Genomic DNA, 21,162 nt, shown 5'->3' with positions numbered 1-21,162 from the left:
TCAACAAAAACGGCCACCGTGCGAGAAAAAATTCTAATTTCACGGGAAAACGGCCTGAACTTCTTCCGTCTGCAACGATCAATTGGATAAACAAGATTTTCCGAAAGATTTTCGCAAACGTTAGAAAATGTAGTTAGACTGCAAAACAGTAGAAACGCTCGAAGAATTACAAAATATTGTTGTATTTTGTTTATTTTTTACTGGTGTCCGAAATAAATACTTTATACATCATTTTATGTTACCTCTTTCTTCACATTTCATTACATAAAAAGCTACGTTATATAACAACTATTCTTTTATTTTGTTTATCTTTCGATCAAAAAATTTAATTAGTTTATCTTTAACTCTTTCATTTTGCTTATTTTTGGGGCACAGCAATTGGCCCCCACAGAAACCGGCTCCACTACTCTATACATCCCGAGAGCAGTTAACGCGATAACTTGCTAATAGCAGATCTATGTAAAGTAAGATTATTTGAATTCGAAACATAAATAACAAAGCATTTTGACGGGCTAAGAAAAAGTCTATTAGCACGACATTTTTGTTCAAGATTTATTAAATCACGTTGAATAAGTATTTAGCTGGCTTCTTCATCGTTTGTTATTGTCCATTGATTTTAAACGGTTCAATATTTTATTTAATTAAGTTGGAGAAAGTAGAGGAAAGCGTCTGAACCTACAAAAAATCAGAATTGCATAAACTGAATTATGCGGGGAGAATGTTGCAAGGTATAATTGCAAGCGGGAATCGTTTCTATAAAATTTGAGAGCAAGAAACCCGTCGAAAATCGAGGAGAATAGGAAACCTCGGGGACAGAGTGGTTTTGATTACACTGCAGGGAAAGCAGGCCGTCGCGCGTCACCTAAATAATACTATCTAAGGGCAGTTCAGTTGTTTCGAGATCGTTAACCGGAACGTGTCGGATGTTGTCGCCGTGTCGCGATAGTGTGGGTGAAATGGTTCTAGGAGAGTCCTCGTTTTTCTCGAGCAGTAACGTGCTGTGTTTGAGGTTTCGGTGAAGTAGAAGTGTTTGTTACAAATGTCTGTCTATTTATTCATTTAGTGGCCTTTCTTCGCAGTCGGAAAAATCCTTTTGCACAGGATAGAAATAACACACGTTTACAGTATCAATTATATGAAAATACTCTGAGCGATAACTGAAGGATAATGAAGTGAACCTGGTGAACTCGTGTAATCACTAATATTTTGAGCAGTACAACTGTTCTCGAAACTATTGATTAGTTCTGGCGAGGGAGTGCATTTTTGTCATGTCTGCAGTGCTCTGTTTTCTTTGCTCACGTAATGCTATTTCTTTAACACTCGTGTGAATGGCCAACATTTCTTAAGAAGTAGTAATTTGCAACAAGTCTGCTATTTGTTAACATAAATATTTATACATTTTTATAAATATAGTAACAATTTTATAAATAAATAACGTAATATAATAAGGGTAGTAATGAATAAACAGAAAGTAAAATGAAAAGTAAAGTCAACTGTTTAGAAGCGCTGTGACTAATAAGTTTAACATACTTCTTTATTAGGGAAAGTAAAGTGCTATGTATCTAACACTTGTTTTAATCGATCAATCCTCAAGTAGATTATTGAACCTCGGTCAAAGTGAACATCGAACGTATTAATGAAATTATTTCATTTCTGACATTCATTTTGGAACGTCATTTAAAAGTCAAAAATATTAATCAGCCTGCGGATTTACGGTCTAGCATTTAAGTAAAGTGTCCAATTTTGATGTCGAGTGGCTTGCCACTGGCAGCACTTGAATTTACGATCCAAGATTGGGTTGAGGGCGAGAAATAATACGACGAACGGCTTCAGCTTTGAAGTCGACGGCGAAGAATGTTATCAATTCGACAGGATTGGTTTCTTTTGGCCGCAGAACAGTGACCATGTTCCAATCTCCAAAGATTTGCCGTGTCTTTGAAAAAATGCTCTTCCGAGGGTGCAGGCCGGTCCTAATGAAAATCTAAATGTTTCATGAGCTCCGCTTTCCCTTCGGGACCTCGTTAATTCTTTCCCCCGCTGATCCGCCGCTGGTAAAACGAACGAGCCTCGGCCCCGCGGCCTCTCGAATGCAAATGCGTTTTTCAAATTTCGACGAGATTCGGTGAAGGAAAGAGAGAATGCGAACTCTTCGGTCTCTCGGGTTCGCAATCAAGAGTCATTAATTAATCTTTTGTGTTCGTAACCCGTGATACGAGCGTTGTAATTGTTTCGAGAGCAATTGCCGTTGAAAATTGGGCAAACGGTTGTGTTAAAGTGATTTTCAGCAAACTATTTACCCTATAATATTCTACCTCCATTTTTCACCGTCATATTTGGCAACCGGATCAGTTTGCATCGAATTTATATAATATCCAATTTATACCTAATCTATATCAAATCTATATTCGATAGTACTTAATAATAATTCTCTCAGTTTACGTAACAAAATTTGATTGTTACATAATCGTCTCTCGTTCTTGCTAAAGTATTTCACGAGGGCCACCATTCCCACAAAATGCCGGCCATTATTATTCCTTTTGACTTGGCTAAAACGCCGTCTCGATGCGATAAATATGAATAATTCGAACGCCTTGCCGCAAGTTACTGGCGAACCTACGGTTGCAGGCTCTGCCTTATTTCTCAGCGATCTAATACAAACCGCATGTAGGATCCGCCTAACGCGAAATCTGCATACTCCACTCGCTCCGGTCCTCGGCTAAGCAGCGGAGCTTGAGTGGTTGAACAAGAAACACTCGGCGCCGGAAGTTTCCGGTGGCAATCAATTATTTCAGGCCGGCTCCGGCGCAATTTCCGTGCAAATTGAATCGGAACGTTACATGTTCGTTTATTATATGTCATCCTGTTACATAATTACTTAATAACAACACGTGCATTGGGATGAAGGGTGGTGGGATGCCTGCAGACAAGCGGGATGGAGCTCGTCCACGGCTCGGCAGCCCTCACGTAACACCGCTGCATAATTTCTGCTGCGTTTCGAACGTCAAACGCACGCTAATTGCGATTTAAGCGATGCTTAAACGCCCACTCCGTTCAAGATCGTTGATGATCACCTTTTTTCTTGCGAGAAGAAACATTACTTCTATCGACAACGTGGACCAAATTCATAGTCTACAAATTATTGGGCAAAATCATGAACACTATCGATCGCAAAAATCTGAATTGTTTAGCACTAAAATCCACCGCGCCGGTCAAAATGACCGCTTCCACATTTGTTACCTTAAAATTGCGAAGTTATAGGGTCTTCCATAGGAAATGATTGAATAAATTCCTTAAATCGAGCGCACATTATAATCAAAATAGCAAGATATCTAAACGAATTTAGTCTTGCATTTTTATAAAGCAACACATGTCAGACATCTTTAGTGCTCGATGTTAAAAATGGTGATAAAAATAACGTTAAAAATAGTATGACTATATTCTTGTATCCTTGTGGTGTTTCTACTGTTTCGTGTGTCATTTATTCATTTTTTGTTCATAGACTATAAACGGACAAGTCTTAGGAAAAACACACAATTTGTAAGACTTCCCTTATAGGGCTGTTTCAGCCCAAAGAAACAAAACTTTGCCATTTAAATTAGAATGTAGCTTCATGCAAATAATTTCTCACAAACGTGCTGTTGGAAAAACTTTTAACCCTTTTTTGACAGACATGTATTAGCAGTTCAATGATTTGCTATGTCACATTGCATAAAGATGTATAGTGCAGTAAAAAATTATTAATTGTAAGAAACAGTTGCCAATTAGGTTACTGTCGCCTTGTAACAATCTTAATAAGTTGGGAATACTGCATCGACATCTTTAAATTCCACGAATCTCTCTGCTGTTCTACATTTCTTCAACTCACTTGTGTCATAAACGCGAAAAAACCGTCGTCTAATGATTACTAAAAGAAGATACGATTTCTTCATGGGTAACGATCTTTCTTTCATTTCAAGGAAATCATTAAAAGAAACTGTAAAACCACGTAATCAGAGCACCTCGATAAAAGTAATCAATCTCGTCGGGCGAAACATGCTACCTCCGAGACGCTCGACTGGAGAAACATTTGTAACAACTGAAACGTTCATTCAATCCCTTCAAAAGCAACGCAAATGGACTAACTACCGCTGTAATGCAAAGACATTTTCGACGAAACGTCGTGATAACTTTTTCAAACCGGCCTGCCATCATGCATCGCCACCTATCTATTTCGCCAGCGAGCGGTCTCTTGAACTTCTCGTTAATATCATACAATAATAAACGTATCTCGTGCCGGCTATCTGGAATCAGGCTAGCCCAGGTATCGATTGCGCGTCACCGCGACACGAACTTCCCGTTTCTTTTCGTGTTTCTGCAAAATTCGTGCGCTGTCGATAACCTGCCAACTGCCCACCTGTACTCCCACCACCCGACCCCGCTCCGCACTCTACGTGCGACGCGTAATTAACGCGTCGATCACGTATCGCGGCTGATTTTCCGTCGAAACGTTTATGCAAAGCGCGGCCGCGTTTCCGAACGGGGACAACAATTTTTCGCGTAAACGCCGCGTTCGAACGCGGCCCCGATCGAGCTTCCGGTTTCGCAGACGGAAGTCCATGAGCCATTTTGCACGGGACATTTCCGGTCGAGATTTACCGCCGTGATACATTTACGTATTTTCCGTCTTGGCCGCCGGAGAACGAAGATATGAGCCGAAGATATGGTGTAACGTATACGCGCTGCAGCTCGTCATATTACAGCATTTCTGATTGTGGATCGTTCCTTTTTCCTAGAGTAACTTTTGTAGCATGATCGAGACTCGGTCCGCGTCGTTTTTAGGTTTTGACGAAAAGCGGTGTTGCGTTTTTCGCGAGAATATTAACGATTCATGGTGAAGAAGACATTACTAGATGGTAAACTTTTTATGCAGTCGTGCGAAAATAAAGATATTGGAACAATTTAAGTGCACTAATATATTGCTTCCAATGTATTAGGGGGACCGGAAAGTTATGTCGTTTGTTTACATTAAATTCAAACAGATAAATATGCGCAGAAACGACATTACTTTCTGGTGACCCTAATATTTAAAATTGTTAAGAGAAGAAATCACTTTTTGCTGAACTCCTGTTTATTGCAATCAGTGCAGAAAATGTTTATTCTCCATAGAGATCTGCAGATTCCATCTAGTTGATGGATGTATTAGGATGCAAAATTACCTGCTACCCGAGCGTTGAATTTCACCACGTGCCTGCAACGAACATAGATTTAATAAGCATTAATCCTCTGGAAGCGGATGCTCTTCACGATTCTATGGCAGCCATGACTGAGCCCATTCAAATCATTTGTACATTGCACCATCGCTTCAAAAGCGACACAACCAAACGGGAACGTAATTTCCGAATTATCACGTTGAACATGTTGCGGAGCGACAACCCGAGCAATTATGATAATCTGATTCGTGTATCTTCATAATTTGGTAGGCGAGCAGTTATGTCGTTCTACTTAATTTACAAAAGTAAGTTTTATCATTATACGAACTGTAATTGCAAGTGCATATACTCTGTTCCACAACTAATATTCCACGTGCCTATAAATTAGATTAACAAGCTAATGTTTAACCGCAAACAATTTCTCCTGGCAAACATACGTTTCATGTTGCGCGGCACGTCGCATACAATGAATAATACCGAACCAATTCACGAAGTGTACGATATCGTTCGGTTTCACTTGATCGAGAGAGCTCGTCGAACTCATTAAACAGTTTCGAGGAAGCCAATCGGCGAGGGCCGAGTGTCTGTGATGCCGAGCTTGTCAGCGGAGACTTTATTCCGATTAATCGGCGAATATAATGGAGCGAGAGGGTATCCGAGGATCGAACACGTCAGGCAACTACGTAAACTGCGATAACCCGCGGATACAAGGGAAGTTTCGAAGCCGGGGCGGAGAGAAACTGTCGGTGAACGATAAGTGCGGTTCCTGTCGTCCTCTGGTCGCGGTGGTGGTGGCAGCGGTTTGACATTAAAGGGGACCCGAAATTGATGCCCGGCATCGTGCAGACGTTTTATTCGATTTTTACGATGGCTAAATAATGGAGGTCGCCCGGCCGGGAACACATACAAGTCATCTTCAGGCGAATGAGACGGGCAGCCGGCCGGAAAGTCACGCGAAGCGTTTCGAAAATACGTCGTCGGCTCGAGGCCTCGCGGTCACGGCTTTTTAAAACGTCGGAAAATATTTTTCTCACACGCCACGTCGTCGCGACGGCGACGGTTGCTCGTCCGTTTTACGACCGGTCCTCGGGTTTGTTTCGCGAGACTACCCCGACCGAGTTCGTTAAGTCTGCAATTCCTCTCTGGCCCGCTCCCCGCGCGCACGGAACAACTGGCCGAGGTGAGACGAGAAGCCTCGTTACGTATGAAACACCTTTGGCTCGCGTCCCTTCTTTCAGGACCAACAGCCTTTAAATATTTCGTCGCTGCCGGCGACCCGGGAATTAAAAAAACGGCAAGCGAGACGGGTGATCTTGTTTCGGAGCGGTCGCGGTTGCTTAGGTACTTTCGTTTGCTTACGTTTCATGTTGAAGGAGGGGGAAGCTTTTGGTAATTAGATGGGACACTTTCAGGTTTTAGTTTCTTTTTGTGGGGAGCAGCCGATTTTGAATGTAATTTACAACTTGTAGTCGGTTGAGATTGCTAGTGGCACTACAGTGTTCCTTTTCTTCAAGATACAGTAGCTATTACGCACTGCAAATATTTTGTTTTTAAGGAAATAAACGACTGTTTAGGGTAGAACAAGATCATTCGGCGATTGCACTGCGAATCTTTATACGAAATAATAATTTCGTAAGTGAATTGTAAGGAACGCAGATTAATCTATTATATGAACATAGTTTATTATAAATACGAATAATATTAAAAGTAAAAGTAAAGAAACTAAATGGAGACATTCAAGAAAGAAAAATTGTCTTTCGTTCTATTAAGGAAATTAAAAAACCACTAAACATATCGTTTAAAAAACTTGACTGTGTGCATTGTCTTATAAAACAGACAAGATGAAAATTTAGATCTGTACAGTTTTCATTATATTAGTTTGCTCCAGTAATGTAATTTATTCATTCGACTCCCATGACAGTATATTTATAATTTTTATAATTGTAAAATGGGGAACGGATCATTTAACTTAACGCATCATTTTATTGTAAATTTAGTGTTAAGGACGAATCAGTGCTAATTGCCGTATAGCTGTGAAAGAAATCGTAGTGCAAGTCGCTAAATAAAAATTTGTTGCTCGCCTGAAATGTTTGTAACATTTTCACAAGTTTTGTATTTCATTTATTTGCTAGTCATTGAGTTTCATTCATACATTTTCGTATGATTTCTTACGATTATCACAAAGTTATTGTCACGTATTGCTACAGAGTGTGCAGCTGCAAGACTTTCGTTGACTATATAGAAGTTCATGAACAGGATTTCACCAAACTTACAAGACCGAGAACAGTAGGTCGCTCCATTCCTGCACAAAAGATTCTGGAGACAATATTTATTGTCGGGCACACAAAGCTCGAGGTGTTTCAAAAACTTCCGCTCGAGAGAAATCGTTCTAACACGAAGTTTGCTGACCCGTGAATTCGGCGTACTCACCTACCAACGTCTCCCGGGAGATCTTCGATTAGTCAGTTAAGTTTTCCCATAGTTCGAAAATGTCTAGAACATACACGTTATCCATATACGTAACCCAAATATTAACGAACTAGTTCAAAGTTACTAAAGATGGATCGCAACATAGCGAATCCAGAGAATATTTAATACAGCAATTTCTCCATAATTTGCGCTCAGATTGCGGACAAAAATGAACAATTTAGGAGGAGGAGATATGATTATTCGAGCCTTGAGGCTCGTTTTTATAGTTACCGATTGCCAACAACTATAAAAACGAGACGCAAGGCTCGAATAATCGTATCTCCTCTTCCCAAATTGTCCATTTTCTGTGCAATCTGGGTGCGAATTAGGGAGAAATTTACTACACTGTTACCAATAGATAATGTTTCGCATTTTCTTCGACTGACAGTGCGGCGTCACATTTCTATTTCGCAGCGACAAAATGGCGTCTCGCACGTAATTAATTCGATGAACAATCGAACTGAATGTTACTTAAAACTGTTCAAATGAATATAGTTCAAGGAATATTTAAACTTAGTACCACCCACTGCTATCGTTCTATATTTTTATCCACTAAAATGTCTGCCTAATTTTTTTATTCGGTGTAGGGTGATAGTACCTGTCGGGTGACCAATTGCTGCGCTTTTGCTTTGTTTTCGGGCATAATTAACTTTACACTTACATTTATTTTTTAATAAAAAAGAAAGACGCAACAATTCGTCACCAAACATTCACCGGCTCCACTAGCCCACGTAATAATAGGAAAATGCTTGCGGAAGCCCGACATCGCATTTTTCGAATAATTAGCTCGACGAACGAACCAACCAACCAAAAAACTACTAAAAATATGTTCAAACGAAAAATGCAGAGAATACTTATAGTCAGCCAATATTTAAACTAACGACTGCAGTCCAATATCTCCTTCTATTGTGCACAGCGAGAAGAAAATGATGGCAGACACGGAGGATAGTCTTTAATTGGTCCCGCGGTGCTTTTCTTCGATTTCCCGTGGTCGCCGAGCGTTGCAGTTTTCAAATAATTAACTCGATGAGCTCAGCGGCTGGATCTCAGGGTTCCAGCGACTGCCGAATGAATTACGGTCACCGGGCAAAGGGAGAAAGTAATATTACTGAAACAGGGGAGGGCGGGGGGGACTTCTTTCATTGAACGGTGAAAATCTTTAACGAGGAAAGTTCCTCGGTAAATAATACCAGCGATAATCCACCTAGCTGTGTTTCGGTTTACAGAACCACGGACATCGGGATCCCAGTGGACTGTCCGAATCTGATGCTCCTGTTCAATGTCGTTCAATTATTCCTGCGCGAGCTATGCAAGAGCGAGAACCTGATCCGTATCGTGCCCATGGACATGACCGGGTATTACGGTGAGTTGTACAATCCCTTTTGTTCAATTCCCGGGAACAAACCGACCTGGGTCAGGGTCACGCGGAGCTGTTTAAATAAATCGGCAACGAGGCCCGTGGCGCACTCTCTTCATGAATGTAACATCCCGACGACCCAGTGACAAGTTGCTGAGGTCGTGCACATGCGAATAGTGGACTAGATCCTGCGGTAACTTCCATTCGGACTTCCATAACCGGCCAGGAACTTCGTCGAGCATCTTCGCTGGGTCCGTTGTTGTCTTGTTGGTTAATGTAATCAAATTGTGTATACCGGGAATTAGGACATTTGCTGCCTTGCTCTCCCGTTGTTTAGCGAACAGTCAACCGTGTATCATAGCTCCGGAATTGGCTCTTCCTTAACCGACCCCGAAACAGATTAACATGCTAAGTGCTGCGTCAATTATTCTACGTCCGCGTTTAGAAATGAATTTCCACTGTTACGTGTTTCCGACTAGACTACCAAATATTGGGATCCGGTACGTTAACCGAATTAGATTGACACAAAGATCCTTATTGAATAGAACATTCGATACAGGTCATGTTTTACTGCGACTCGTGTCGCAACTCTATGTTAACACGCTCCCTGCAAAGCGACATCGAGATAGCGTCGAACAAGCTATCCCGATTAAACTTTTTATTAAGTTCCTATCTCGCAGGATCTTTCCGTCGCCTCGTGTAAGCCGTGACGTATTTATCACGATCTGAAAATGATTTTAAGGTGGCTTTACGGCCGGTGAGAATACTGGTCACCTAAATATGCTGCAGAATCACTTTTCACTAGCTCGATAAACGAAAAGTTTCAGTATCATTTCAAAGTACTTCATATTTCTGGACACGAATAATTACAGTTGTCGTCCACTTTAACTTTACTATGAACACCGTTTCTAGAATTGTTTGTCTCTTTAGCTAAGGTAATGGAGCCGGTTACTGTGGGCGGTTTTGATACGTTTTCGGACATAGTTAACCTTATATTGACCGAGTAAGACATACTCATTTTTTGTATTAAAAAAGGAACAAAATGGAAGAATGAAAAGATTGTATTTTACACAGTAACCGGCTAAATTACTCCAGAACTTTGTCACCCAATACATTGTATTTACATTTGCAGCGAGACTTAATGCATTTCGGAGCAAAATAGGGTCGTAGCTCATGCTTTGGGGGTTGAACGTAGAATTACAGGTGAGAGCGGTTAACATTGTCAGAGCGTGATCCCATCAGCTTCATTTGTTCCAGTTTCCGGAGATTCGGGGTATCAAATTTGTTTTTGGTTGTTCCGCTTCAGATTCCCGGACCGGGCCGTCGAACATTGGCAACGTGATCTCGCAGATCCTTCTGTGCAAGCAGATCACGCCCAACTTCCACGAGGAGGAGCTTTGCAGCATCAAAAAGGACTCGGAGGAGATTCGAAGCCTGATCAACGAGCTGCAAGAGTTTATGCCCCAGTCGGACGGCGATATAGGTAATGTCGTATTTTCTTCCGACCATTTTTCCGCCTTTACCGCGTTCCCGCTGAAAATCTTATTTTTCCTGTTGTTTTCACCGGCGAACACGTACGGCTCGTTCCGCGCCTCGAATTTAACCGGGGACCGAGCGTTGCGGACATGGTGTTGCTTATCAAAGCGGAAATATATCGGCTGCGGCCGCCTCTCCGACAGATAAAAGTGCTCGACGGTTCCCAGGCGAGACACGGACGTTTTCCGAGTGGTATTAACCATTTTAGAAATCGACGTGATCGCGTCGATAATTTCCCTCGATACGCAAACCGTTTCGATACGATTTTAATATCGTTTTTCATATTTCACTGCGCTGTATTTCAGTAGCAACAATTTTATTCGATTCAAGGACTGAGTACTGCAGTAAAATATTGTTTGTTGTGTAACGGTAACAAACAATTTTTCGCAGCTCACGATTGTGGTTGTCCACACAATATACGTATATTTATATTTATTTAATAATTTTTCGCTTGTGGACAATTCCGTGTGCTCGTTTCGTCTTGCAAACTTTTTATATACGGGGAGAGCGTGAAAACATTGTTGCTGTGAAAAATCATATTGGTGTATGAAATGAATAATGGAATATTTGAATATATGACGTATACAGGATGTCCCAAAATTATGGTACTTCCGGGAAATAAGAGGTTCGTCAGGTCATCTGAAGTAACCAATAAGAGGCGAGATCAGCTGATGCCAGATGGTTGAAACTAAGTTTTTCGTTAATAGCTTGTAAACGAAGCCGCGGATTGTATTTTCTCTAAAGAAAAAGTTACTTGAAATATAACCTCAGAAACTCTTCATTTCTCGGAAGTACTACAATTTTTGAACATCCTGTATATTCGAATATAACACGATGTCACATTACAAGTGACTGTTGTTTGTCAACTGGGGTCGAACTCTGGATTCGGGTTCAGGATTTATGCCAGCAGGGTTATGTGTCAAGATTTGTTCTCAAGGTCAGAAGTCTAGCTCAGGACTTTAACGTTAATCTTATAACACAGGAATTATATAAAATTCGATGTGGCATCAGATACTATTTACTTTTTACCTCATTTATGTGAATTTAAAAAAAAATTGCTAAGATGATAATTAGACTGCGGATTTTTATGCAATTTGTTTGCATCGATACAAAGGAAAAGAATCGCATAGAAATCTCTTTCTTTTCTCAATTATTTTAATAAGCTGACAATATCCTACTGATGATCTGAAATTCTTTTAGCCCATATATTCTTTGAAATTGATCTTACTCATCTTTGTTATAAAGGCATAAAATCTGCAGTATTAGATAACAAATACGTTGCTGGTAATATTTGCTAAATATTAGCGACGATGCGTACAGACGCATTGGAGAAGTATCCGTGGCATTTATCCGTGGTATTTGCATGTGAAGGGATTAACGAACAAATGTTTCGTACAATAAATTCGTTTCACGAATAAACGTATAAATAATTTGATCGAAAGACGCTCGCCTTATCGAGTGATAAAAGTCGGTCGAGTCACCGAATGAAAAAAGAACCTCGAGGTTCCACCGCGAGAACATGGTCGTCCTTATCTCAATCACGCGTATCCACGGACGCAACCCCTTTGTCCTGCAACGGCGGCGCATCTCCAGTCCGTCTTGCTCGTTCTCTTTACGGCTGCTCCCCTTCGCGGCCTCTCTATTCAACCCACCTCTAATCGGGTTACTCCGTAGGCCAAGGTCTGGATTTCAAAGGGGAACAAGTTCGCTCCGTCTCCGTCCATCTGGCACGGTCCTTCTCCCACGGTTTCCTCGGGTTCCCATTGATTCCACGGAACAAACGTATTACCTCCCGACAGGATAAAGCTCGCTATAGAAGTTATCCGGTTCGATTCTCGGCCGGATGGTGCACGGCGACCTTAATTATCCGCCGATAGAATGACAGAATTTAGCCGGACGACTCCCACGGGTCGAGGGTCGCTGGAGTCACTGATTATCAGCTGAACATCCGCGATACTCGGGCATAAATGTGTCTCACGAATTAACCATTAACGACGCTAATCGCACGTGGATCTGAGAACATCGAGGAGACTGGCCCAGTAATTCTTGAGAGTTTCACTTGCGCTAACCGGATGGATGATTTTCAACTGTGGAGGAATAGGGTAGTGTGGAGCCGGTTATTGCGAGGTGACCAATTGCTGTGCCCTTGGTTTTTCTTTGCAGACATAATTAACCTCATATTTATCGAATAAGACATATTACATTTTTTTTGTTCATAAATAAACGAAATAACAGAATGAAGAAAGTTTAATATCCCATAGTAACCGGTTCTACTACCCTACACATACTACTAGCGACTGACTATGTTCAGATCTCTTTACAAGAAGTTACGGAAGTTCAATGATATACAATCTTTCATTCGTGATTTAGTGTTCGTGTTTCATTGTTTCAGTTAGAATTCGTAGTTTAGAGAAAGGAAATTGAGTTTCAACATGCAGGATATTTTTCTACCATCACAACTGAAGGGAAGATGATATAACCTCGATTATTCGAGTACGTTTCATGTTTAACCCTTTGAACTTTTAACTCTAAATCTAAAATAGCTTTCTGGCATACAGTATCTCCTTTTTTTATGTGATATATACATGACGTATTGCATTTTATGCATATGAAATCGAGTCTCGAGAATCATACAACAGTTGCATTTATAAAGAAAAAAGTTGAGAATATAAAATTTATTTCGGAACGGTATATGACAATTTTTAGTGGTGCCTCAGAGTCGGTAGTCGAGAGCAAAGGGTAAACACTTTGGCTGTCACATCGGTGTCATATGGGTGACATTATTTTTCTATCAAACTTGAACATCGTATCGCACTCGATTAAGTAAGCTAAAGTTTGTTAGTGCGTTACTTTTATCAACATTTATGCAACAGCATCGTAAAAGTAACTGATATCATAAATCTTATTTTCTCGATTCTTACACTAAGGAATAAGTTGTTTTTGTTTGTCTTTCCGGGACATTGCTGTGGCAGCCAATGTGTTAACGCTAAACCTACCGAGCCCCAAATATGTCCGACATGTCTTGCTTTGTAAGAATTACAAGATTGAATTTATTTGGACATCTTGCTGTTCTGATTACAATGTGTGCTTGGGTTAAGAAATTTAGTCAATCATTTCCTATGAAGTTTTTATACCGTCAAATTGTGGAACAGCACATTTTGACCGACACGATAGGTTTAGTGTTAAACAGTTCGACTTGAAAGCATACACAATCTGTCAAACAAATCGATACTGATTTAGTTTAGCATCGTAACCACGCAACCGTTGTATTATCCGAACACGTTCTACTGTATTTGTTCGAGTATTCTTAGGTGGATCGCTCTGTACAATCGAAGAGAATTAGTCCAGTGTCCTCATTAGTCAGCCAGCCTCGATCTCCCTTATCGTTGTGTGTCCCGAAGCTTATCGAGAGAACAACGAGACGCTGGCAAGAAAGAGAAAAGGAGAGAGAGAGAGAGAGAGAGAGAGGGCGTGCGTGTGTGGGAGGTGTGGAGAGACAGAGGAACTGGGTTTGACATTGGAACAGGAACCAGGTCAAGGTCGGCCGGAAGCACCGACTTCCTCGAGCGGTCCGCGGGCGGAAATTCACGCTCGAGAGGGAATGCGCGCCGTTCGCTCGCAGTCGCGTCTCTCCACACACTCGCAGAAAATAAGAAAACAAACGGAATCGCTCGGCTTCTGTATAAAATGAGAGCTCCGGGAGCTTTATGCATGCTGCGCAGAGAGAAAGAAAAGGGAGAAAGAGAGAGAGAGAAAGAAAAGGGGGCCGGGCAAAGGTGTAGCGGAAACGCGAGTGAAAAGGGTGAACGCACGGCTGAATTCCGTAGTCGTCGGGAAGAAGTTGCGCCGAAAGACCTTCCGCTTCGTTGCCTCTTTGTCTACACCATGCTACACACACCGATCCCTTTCGCTTGTGGACCGGGACGCTTCATGTGCACTGGGAAAATGTGATATTTCATAAAGGCTGCACGCTTTGGGGAGCATTTGTTGCATCGCGGCGCTGGAAACGTTGACTGCGAGACTGCGCCGGGTCTTAGAGACAATGTTCGTTTAGGTATTTTGAGACTGTGAACGTTTCTCTTCGAGCTCATTTCATGGTCGATGAATTTCGGGATCTTGGGTGAGCTTTCATTTAGACCAGTGTTCCCAAACTTTTTGTTGGACCATGTCCCACCTCAACTCCTCCAATAATAGTAAATCAAGGTCTGCAATAGTTCAACACGAATAGTTGTTTCAATTAAGAAATACACGTATGTAAAATTATCTTTAATTTGATTTTCTTGGTTGTTTCGCTCGGGGAAATAGTATTCACATTAGCGTGATCCTTGAATTTGATACGTGCTGTAAAGAGTTTTTACTTGAGATATCAATGCAGTCAACTTTATTCTCAAATCTCCACGGTTTGTGATATTCAGGCGATTTCTTTTGTTCACCAACAAGTTATTTACACTACTCAAGTCTTCCATTATATATGACAAAAGATAGGGCAACAACAATTTTCTTGCAAAATTAGTGAAAATTAGGTATTTCATTTCCGTCTCGTTGCAATGCCATGCCCACGGTTCCTGAATAAACTTATCATTTCGCATAGTGTACTTGCACTAGTTTACGTTTACTGTCTCGTCTCATTGGATCGACTATAATGTTGTCATTATTTGCCTTTAATTGTCTCTCGAAATATTCAAAATTGTCTCTTGGCGAAATATACGTTTCACACTCGGAAACACTGACAATGAGTTAGACTAACAGGGCCTTAAGAAAAATAAAATGTAACATTACTGATATTTATAAAAACATCTATGGTTGTTTTCGAGTAAATTGCAATTGTATCAAATCTTCTACAATAAGCTAAAAGAATTCTGTACACTGTAGAAATGATAAGAATTCAGGAAGCTTATAAGGTTTCAGGAGACCGGAGCCATGCAGCTTAACTCTGTCCGAATTCTTTCGATTTTCTTGTTAAATCTCAGATTTCTACTTTCGCGGAAAGTAAGACCTTTGCAAATTTTTCTATTACAAGGAAATGTCCACATTTTTCGCAAGACCGTAGCCAACGATCTCGAACATTACGGTCCTTTATCTCCATTCGAATTCCTGACCGAATCGCATGTCTACCTAAAATGTTCTCATCTAAAAGCTACCGCGCAAAAAGGATAAATTCAGATCAGCTGCAGAATTACGATCCCGAGACGCCTACAAGCACTTTGATTTAGTGCCCTGATATTTTTACGAGGGTCGCGATATTTTTACCACCTTCGGTATTAACTTTCTTGGGTCATTCTCACTGACCACCCTGCGCCTCTACTAGCGAAATGGCTTCGAAATTGCTTCTCGCTGCGGAAAAATACTCCGCAGGACCGCGTCCGTGGGATGCCTTTGGACTTTATTACTCGGACTTCGATGCAAATTTTTACCTGTGTTCCAAAGAAATCTGTAGATTAAGTGGTGATAAATGACTGCTTGGTGAATTATCTTCAAACAGATTTCTGCGAGATGATACATTAGTTTTGCTAATAAGACATGCCATTAACGTAAACTGGAAGGCAGGAGAAATGTTTTTCGCGTAGGAACTGAATTAAACTGTTGTGCTTTAGATAATAAATATGTAGTATCGATATTTGAAGGTTGGAGAAGAATATGTGTGTGCTCTTTCTTATAAACAGTTGAATCTTCTCAATTTATTCACTTTTGATCTCATTATATTGTCAAAGCTTTGTTAGGAGGCCATACTACCCTTACTTATGTAAAAAATTACAAAATTATTGACGATTTAATTGTCCTTATTTTACCTCCATTTTGCATAAAAAATAACCTAATTAACAGATTGAAAATTTTAAACATATGCGACAAAGAATATGCGAAAGAAACGCAAACCAATAGGAATATGAAAAAAATTCATAAACCCTGTCATATTATTTCCAACATATGTACGTATTCCTCTTCTATTTAAAATTGATGCATTAGCTTTTAGCTTGCACAAAAATCTCTGATCCTCTTTACGCTATAAAATTCGAAAAAAAAAAAATAAATAACGAATCAGATTTCATGAAGAAATATTAAACTAGGACAAAAAAAAATTAAACTCTGTCGGAACGCATCAATATTTAGCAGGTTTTATGTGGTTTTTTTGCGAGCACCGTCGTATTTGTTCCGACGCGACATCGGATACAGATATCAGCGTGCAGCAGTGTCGGCGGAGGAATAAATAACGGGCGCGACGAACGGGAAACGCGATAGAACATTATTTAACGTTAAACGGAGATCGGGTCAAGGATAGATGGGCACATGGAAACCAGCCCGTGGGCCACGCGTTCTCGCCGTTCGTCGTGGTAACGAGAATTCGACGGCCGCGTTGAAAAAGGATGGGAAAATTGCGGCTCGGCGAGGGAAATATGCTCGACCGCGAACCGATAAAGCAATTCGGGACACGATTCGGCGGAACAATCGTGGCCGCGAAAGCTCGCGCAAATGTTTCCATCGTACAGCCGGCTGGCTTGGCTTCGAACCGATTCCGATCCGATCATCTGACGTTTGTTTATCCGGTCGACGATTGAATAACGGCTGAGTAATCCGTAAAGCGCGTGCCTCGAGACGCGAGTCGAAGCTTCTTGGCAAATTGTGCTAAAAGGGGTGGGAGGGTGTAAACATAGACTTAATACTGGGACTTAATACTAATCTTAATACTAGGATCTTCGAGCACAAGACGAGACTGGTACGCGGTAGAACCCCTTTCATCCGAATTGATTAAGGAAACGCGAGCGCTGGGATAATAGAATTTTTACTTACAATTAATTACAGCGATAAATTAAAGCTTCACTGAATTCTACAATAGCGATCGCCTTGCATTGATTTATTTGCGTGTGAGATGTGTTTTCATAATAATGAATTCGGGTATCGAAGGATCAAATAATAGAGGTTCCATTGTATTTATTAACCTGTTAACCGGGGAATTAACTTTTATGCAACCTGATTCACGTCTTTTCTTTGCAGTCAGAAGTTACATTATCACGCCCGAAATAATAACAAAAATCGCTTTCCACTTGTTGATTATTTAATTTGACAGAATATTTTACGGCATGTTTAGAAAATATATAAATCAAATATTTTCAATGTACGAAGGATTACTTAAACAAATTGAAATAATTATTTCGCGGTTGTTGAATATACATATATGCTATATTATGTTTGTTACACACGATATTTCTGGGGTCTACTACGTATAAAAAACGTTACAGTGGCGTTTGTAAAAATGTAACACGCTCCTAATTATGTACTTTTAAAAATGGAAGTTGTCTTCCCATTGTGTCGAAATATTTCGTCAAACCTCGTTGACAGATTATTATTATATTTAAATACTGTTAAAACTGTAAGTATTGTACTTGCCAATGGACTGAATTTTATATGCATAAGATGCAATAAATTATACGAAATGGAAATGTTGTAGGTCGGAAAACATATTTTGGATTTCGAATTAAAATAATTTCGAATGTAAACGGTTAAGTTGGTGCGCATAAATGATCGTCGTTTTCGTCGTTTCAACATTTGCTGCCTATTTTGATGTAAATTGTTATTTGAATGTGTTCGCATGTTGTACCATCGTTTCACGCACAGATTGCCTATCTGCTCGCGCAAATGATTTTTCCTTCCATTGTACCGCGATTTTCAGAATTCCAGTAATTGCTTGTAATAGTAATCGAAGTAGTTTGTCTGGTATAAGAGATTAAAGCAAACTATGTAAGTATTACAAACTACTATCAATAATGGTTACCTCAATAATAATATTCAGAACTTTACAGTATGCGAACTGAAATATGCTCCGGTCTCATTCCACCGTAACTCAATTATATTTATGATTACAGTAATTCGCAGTGGCGTTAATCGAAAAGCTTGAATATACTAGTAGTTGAATTACCTCATAACTGAAATACAATGTGACTAAATGGCATAAATGAGTTACAGTATAATTCAATCGGCATTAATGTGTGATCGATACACATTTGGCAATTTTGCAGGCATTAAATAAAGTTTTAATTTCAAAAAGTTTTAAAACGGACATTAGCGGCGATATGTAGCAATTTGACAAACTCAACAAATTTTAGAAAACTCTGCGAGCCGGCTGAATTCTATCGCTGGTTAAATCGGTCGCCTCTGGAGAATTTGTTCGAATTAAATCGGCGTCCGGGTGCAGTTAATATGCACCCGGTGACGGGGACGTATTATCTGCGCGGAGCCCGTGGTCAAGGACGGTAGCAATTTCGTTTTTTACGCCTGCAACGGATTCGCAGCTTCCGGGGAAAAATGCCAGAGTTCGAAAAAGGGTTCCAGCGGGTTCGCTGTAGAAATCAAGTGTATCGGGAAGGTAAAAAGAGAGGCTAGAATATGGCAACCGATAAAGCGAGTCAGGGCCACATGGTATCGTGAACAAAAGAGCCTGATTTTTTATTTGAATTCCGGAACGAACGTGAAAAAACAATGCGAATCCTACGGCGCGACATTTTCCCCGAAAAATGTCGCGTAAACGCGAATCCTATTCTACGTGCGCGGATAGTACACAGTGATTGCAACAGTTAATAATTTTTCTGTTCTCGGCAAAATTGCAACCCTAAAACCACTGTTGGGTGTGCGAATATTCTCGGCTAAGGTCGATTTACTCTGACGAGCAGCGAAATTGCGGTGGGTACAGTCTGTGGGTCGTAAAATGTATCATAGTCATTCTAGGTAAAGTACAAAAGCATAAACACTGTATTTTACGGTCACACAGATTTGTTTGTAATATCTTTCAGATTCAAATTGAGTGCACAACATTTTATTGTGACACTTGCTTACTTACTTCCTTCCTTGTTTTATAATTCACGTGTGACTTATAAATGCAACTTTCAATATAAAGTTTGAAACTTTATAGACGAATGCATTAGCTTGCTATGAAGAAATATGTGTGTCGCTATTGTAATCTTCGTCACTTTCCACAACACGTGCGACAGTATATGAAAGGTTAATAGTGATTACGTATTTGTATATCAACTTGCAGAAAATAGCAAAGGAATTTCTCACTCCTTATAAGATGAGCTAATATATTGCACATTGCAGAAATATTATAAATTTTCTTGCAATTTTCTTGCAATTTTCTTGCAAAGCAAAGAAGTAAGAGGATTTATTTTAGCCCCCCTATTGAAGAGATTCTTTTGATTATTGAGATTCTTTTTTTGCTAAAATTATTGCACCGTTATAGAGATTCAAAATTAGAACCCAACCAGACTTAATCCAGACCCATCCAGACGCAGCTGTCAGTAGAAACACAGTATTTCCTGCAACACGAAAACAGCATTTCAAAAAGTGTTCAACTCTTTCAGCCCCGCGTGAACGCCGGTGGGAACCAACCCTTAGGCGTCGCAATTTATCGCGGTCGCCGCGTCGGAAGTGTTAAGCCCTCCTTTCATCGTGCTTCGAGTCGCATGATTTTTCCGCTTTCCATCCCGTTGCAACGGTATTACGATCCGGAGCTTGTCTGGCTAATGGCGAGGATATTTCACTCTCGCGAAAGCTCGGAACTCGTCGCGCTACAATTTGCCCGATAATTTTTCGTGCCTTTGCCAGCTAGCTCTGCGAAGCAAAAGCGAGAATCCGGCATTTTGCCGCGTCTCTCCTGCGCTTCTGATGCTCGTTAAAGCATATATTTCGTCAGTATCGATGTTCCGTTTCTCTGACAACGATGCTTTTCCGTCGATGACGATCCTGGGGACGGTCATGCATCGACACGGTGACGTCTTCGAAATAACCTCTGGTGACATCCTTGCTGCAGGATATCGAATAACGCGAACGTAATTTGCACTGTTGTTCGCGGAAGTTGGGAGGGCATAAATGTCTTGCTTCTATTATACTCGCGAATAACACAATTAATGCCGTCCATGCCATATAGTTAATTGAACGTTAATGGGAAATGTGTGCTATACTTTCATAGAGTATATCACAGTTAAGTTTCTTCCGACTCTTTCAATTATATTTTTATTCGTATTCATCGTACGCCGCGCAATTATACATTAATCTGCACTAAGGTACAAAAAGATGCCCCCATAAAAGAAGGCAGATAGTGTAGAAACGATCCGTAACGTCGCGGACCGTCTTCAATCCGGGAACAATCGGCTTTTTAACTGCCGAAGAAAATTCCCCTCAATTAGCGACGTATTTGTCCGCGGCTCGGACGAGCAAAATTACCCTCCATTAACTAATTACCCGCTGAAGAGACCAACCATTCGGCCGAACAATTTAACGGGGCTGACATCAAACAATTGCGAAATAATACATCCCGTTCGGAACGCGCGGTGGCTGGTCCTCGACGAACAACGATGGGAGCCGCTGGTGTGTCGATATTATACGATAAATAACTTCTGTCTCGACTCTCTGAAATCAATTTAAAAGTTCCAGGATATTTTCCGCGAGAAGGAAAAAGAGAAATACTGATAGAATAAATTCTGGGATGGGGTGGTTGGGTTTTCGCGAGGTTTCTCAGCAAATGGGAATTTCTTTAGACGTTAGAATTGTGACTGAACTAATTGGCACATGGGGTTTCGTGTTATATGACCTAGATTATTGCAAAGAATTGAAGAATAATTT

General features: G+C 40.6%; 1 protein-coding gene across 8 annotated transcripts in view; it reads left to right on the top strand.

The window, feature by feature from the left end:
* Positions 1–21,162, top strand: part of dcma (decima) — a 34,573-nt gene that overhangs the window by 7,339 nt on the left and 6,072 nt on the right. For all 8 annotated transcript variants that reach the window (XM_076519974.1, XM_076519973.1, XM_076519970.1 and 5 more), the window contains exons 4-5: positions 8,885–9,021; positions 10,322–10,498. In XM_076519974.1, coding sequence (XP_076376089.1) covers positions 8,885–9,021; positions 10,322–10,498 — 314 coding nt within the window. The remainder of the gene's footprint in view (positions 1–8,884; positions 9,022–10,321; positions 10,499–21,162) is intronic.

Source organism: Megalopta genalis, chromosome 3 (assembly GCF_051020955.1).
Source record: "Megalopta genalis isolate 19385.01 chromosome 3, iyMegGena1_principal, whole genome shotgun sequence".
Classification (NCBI taxonomy): Eukaryota; Metazoa; Arthropoda; class Insecta; order Hymenoptera; family Halictidae; genus Megalopta; species Megalopta genalis.
The sequence above is the reverse complement of the archived record's forward strand: the minus strand, read 5'-3'. Positions and strand labels throughout refer to the sequence as shown.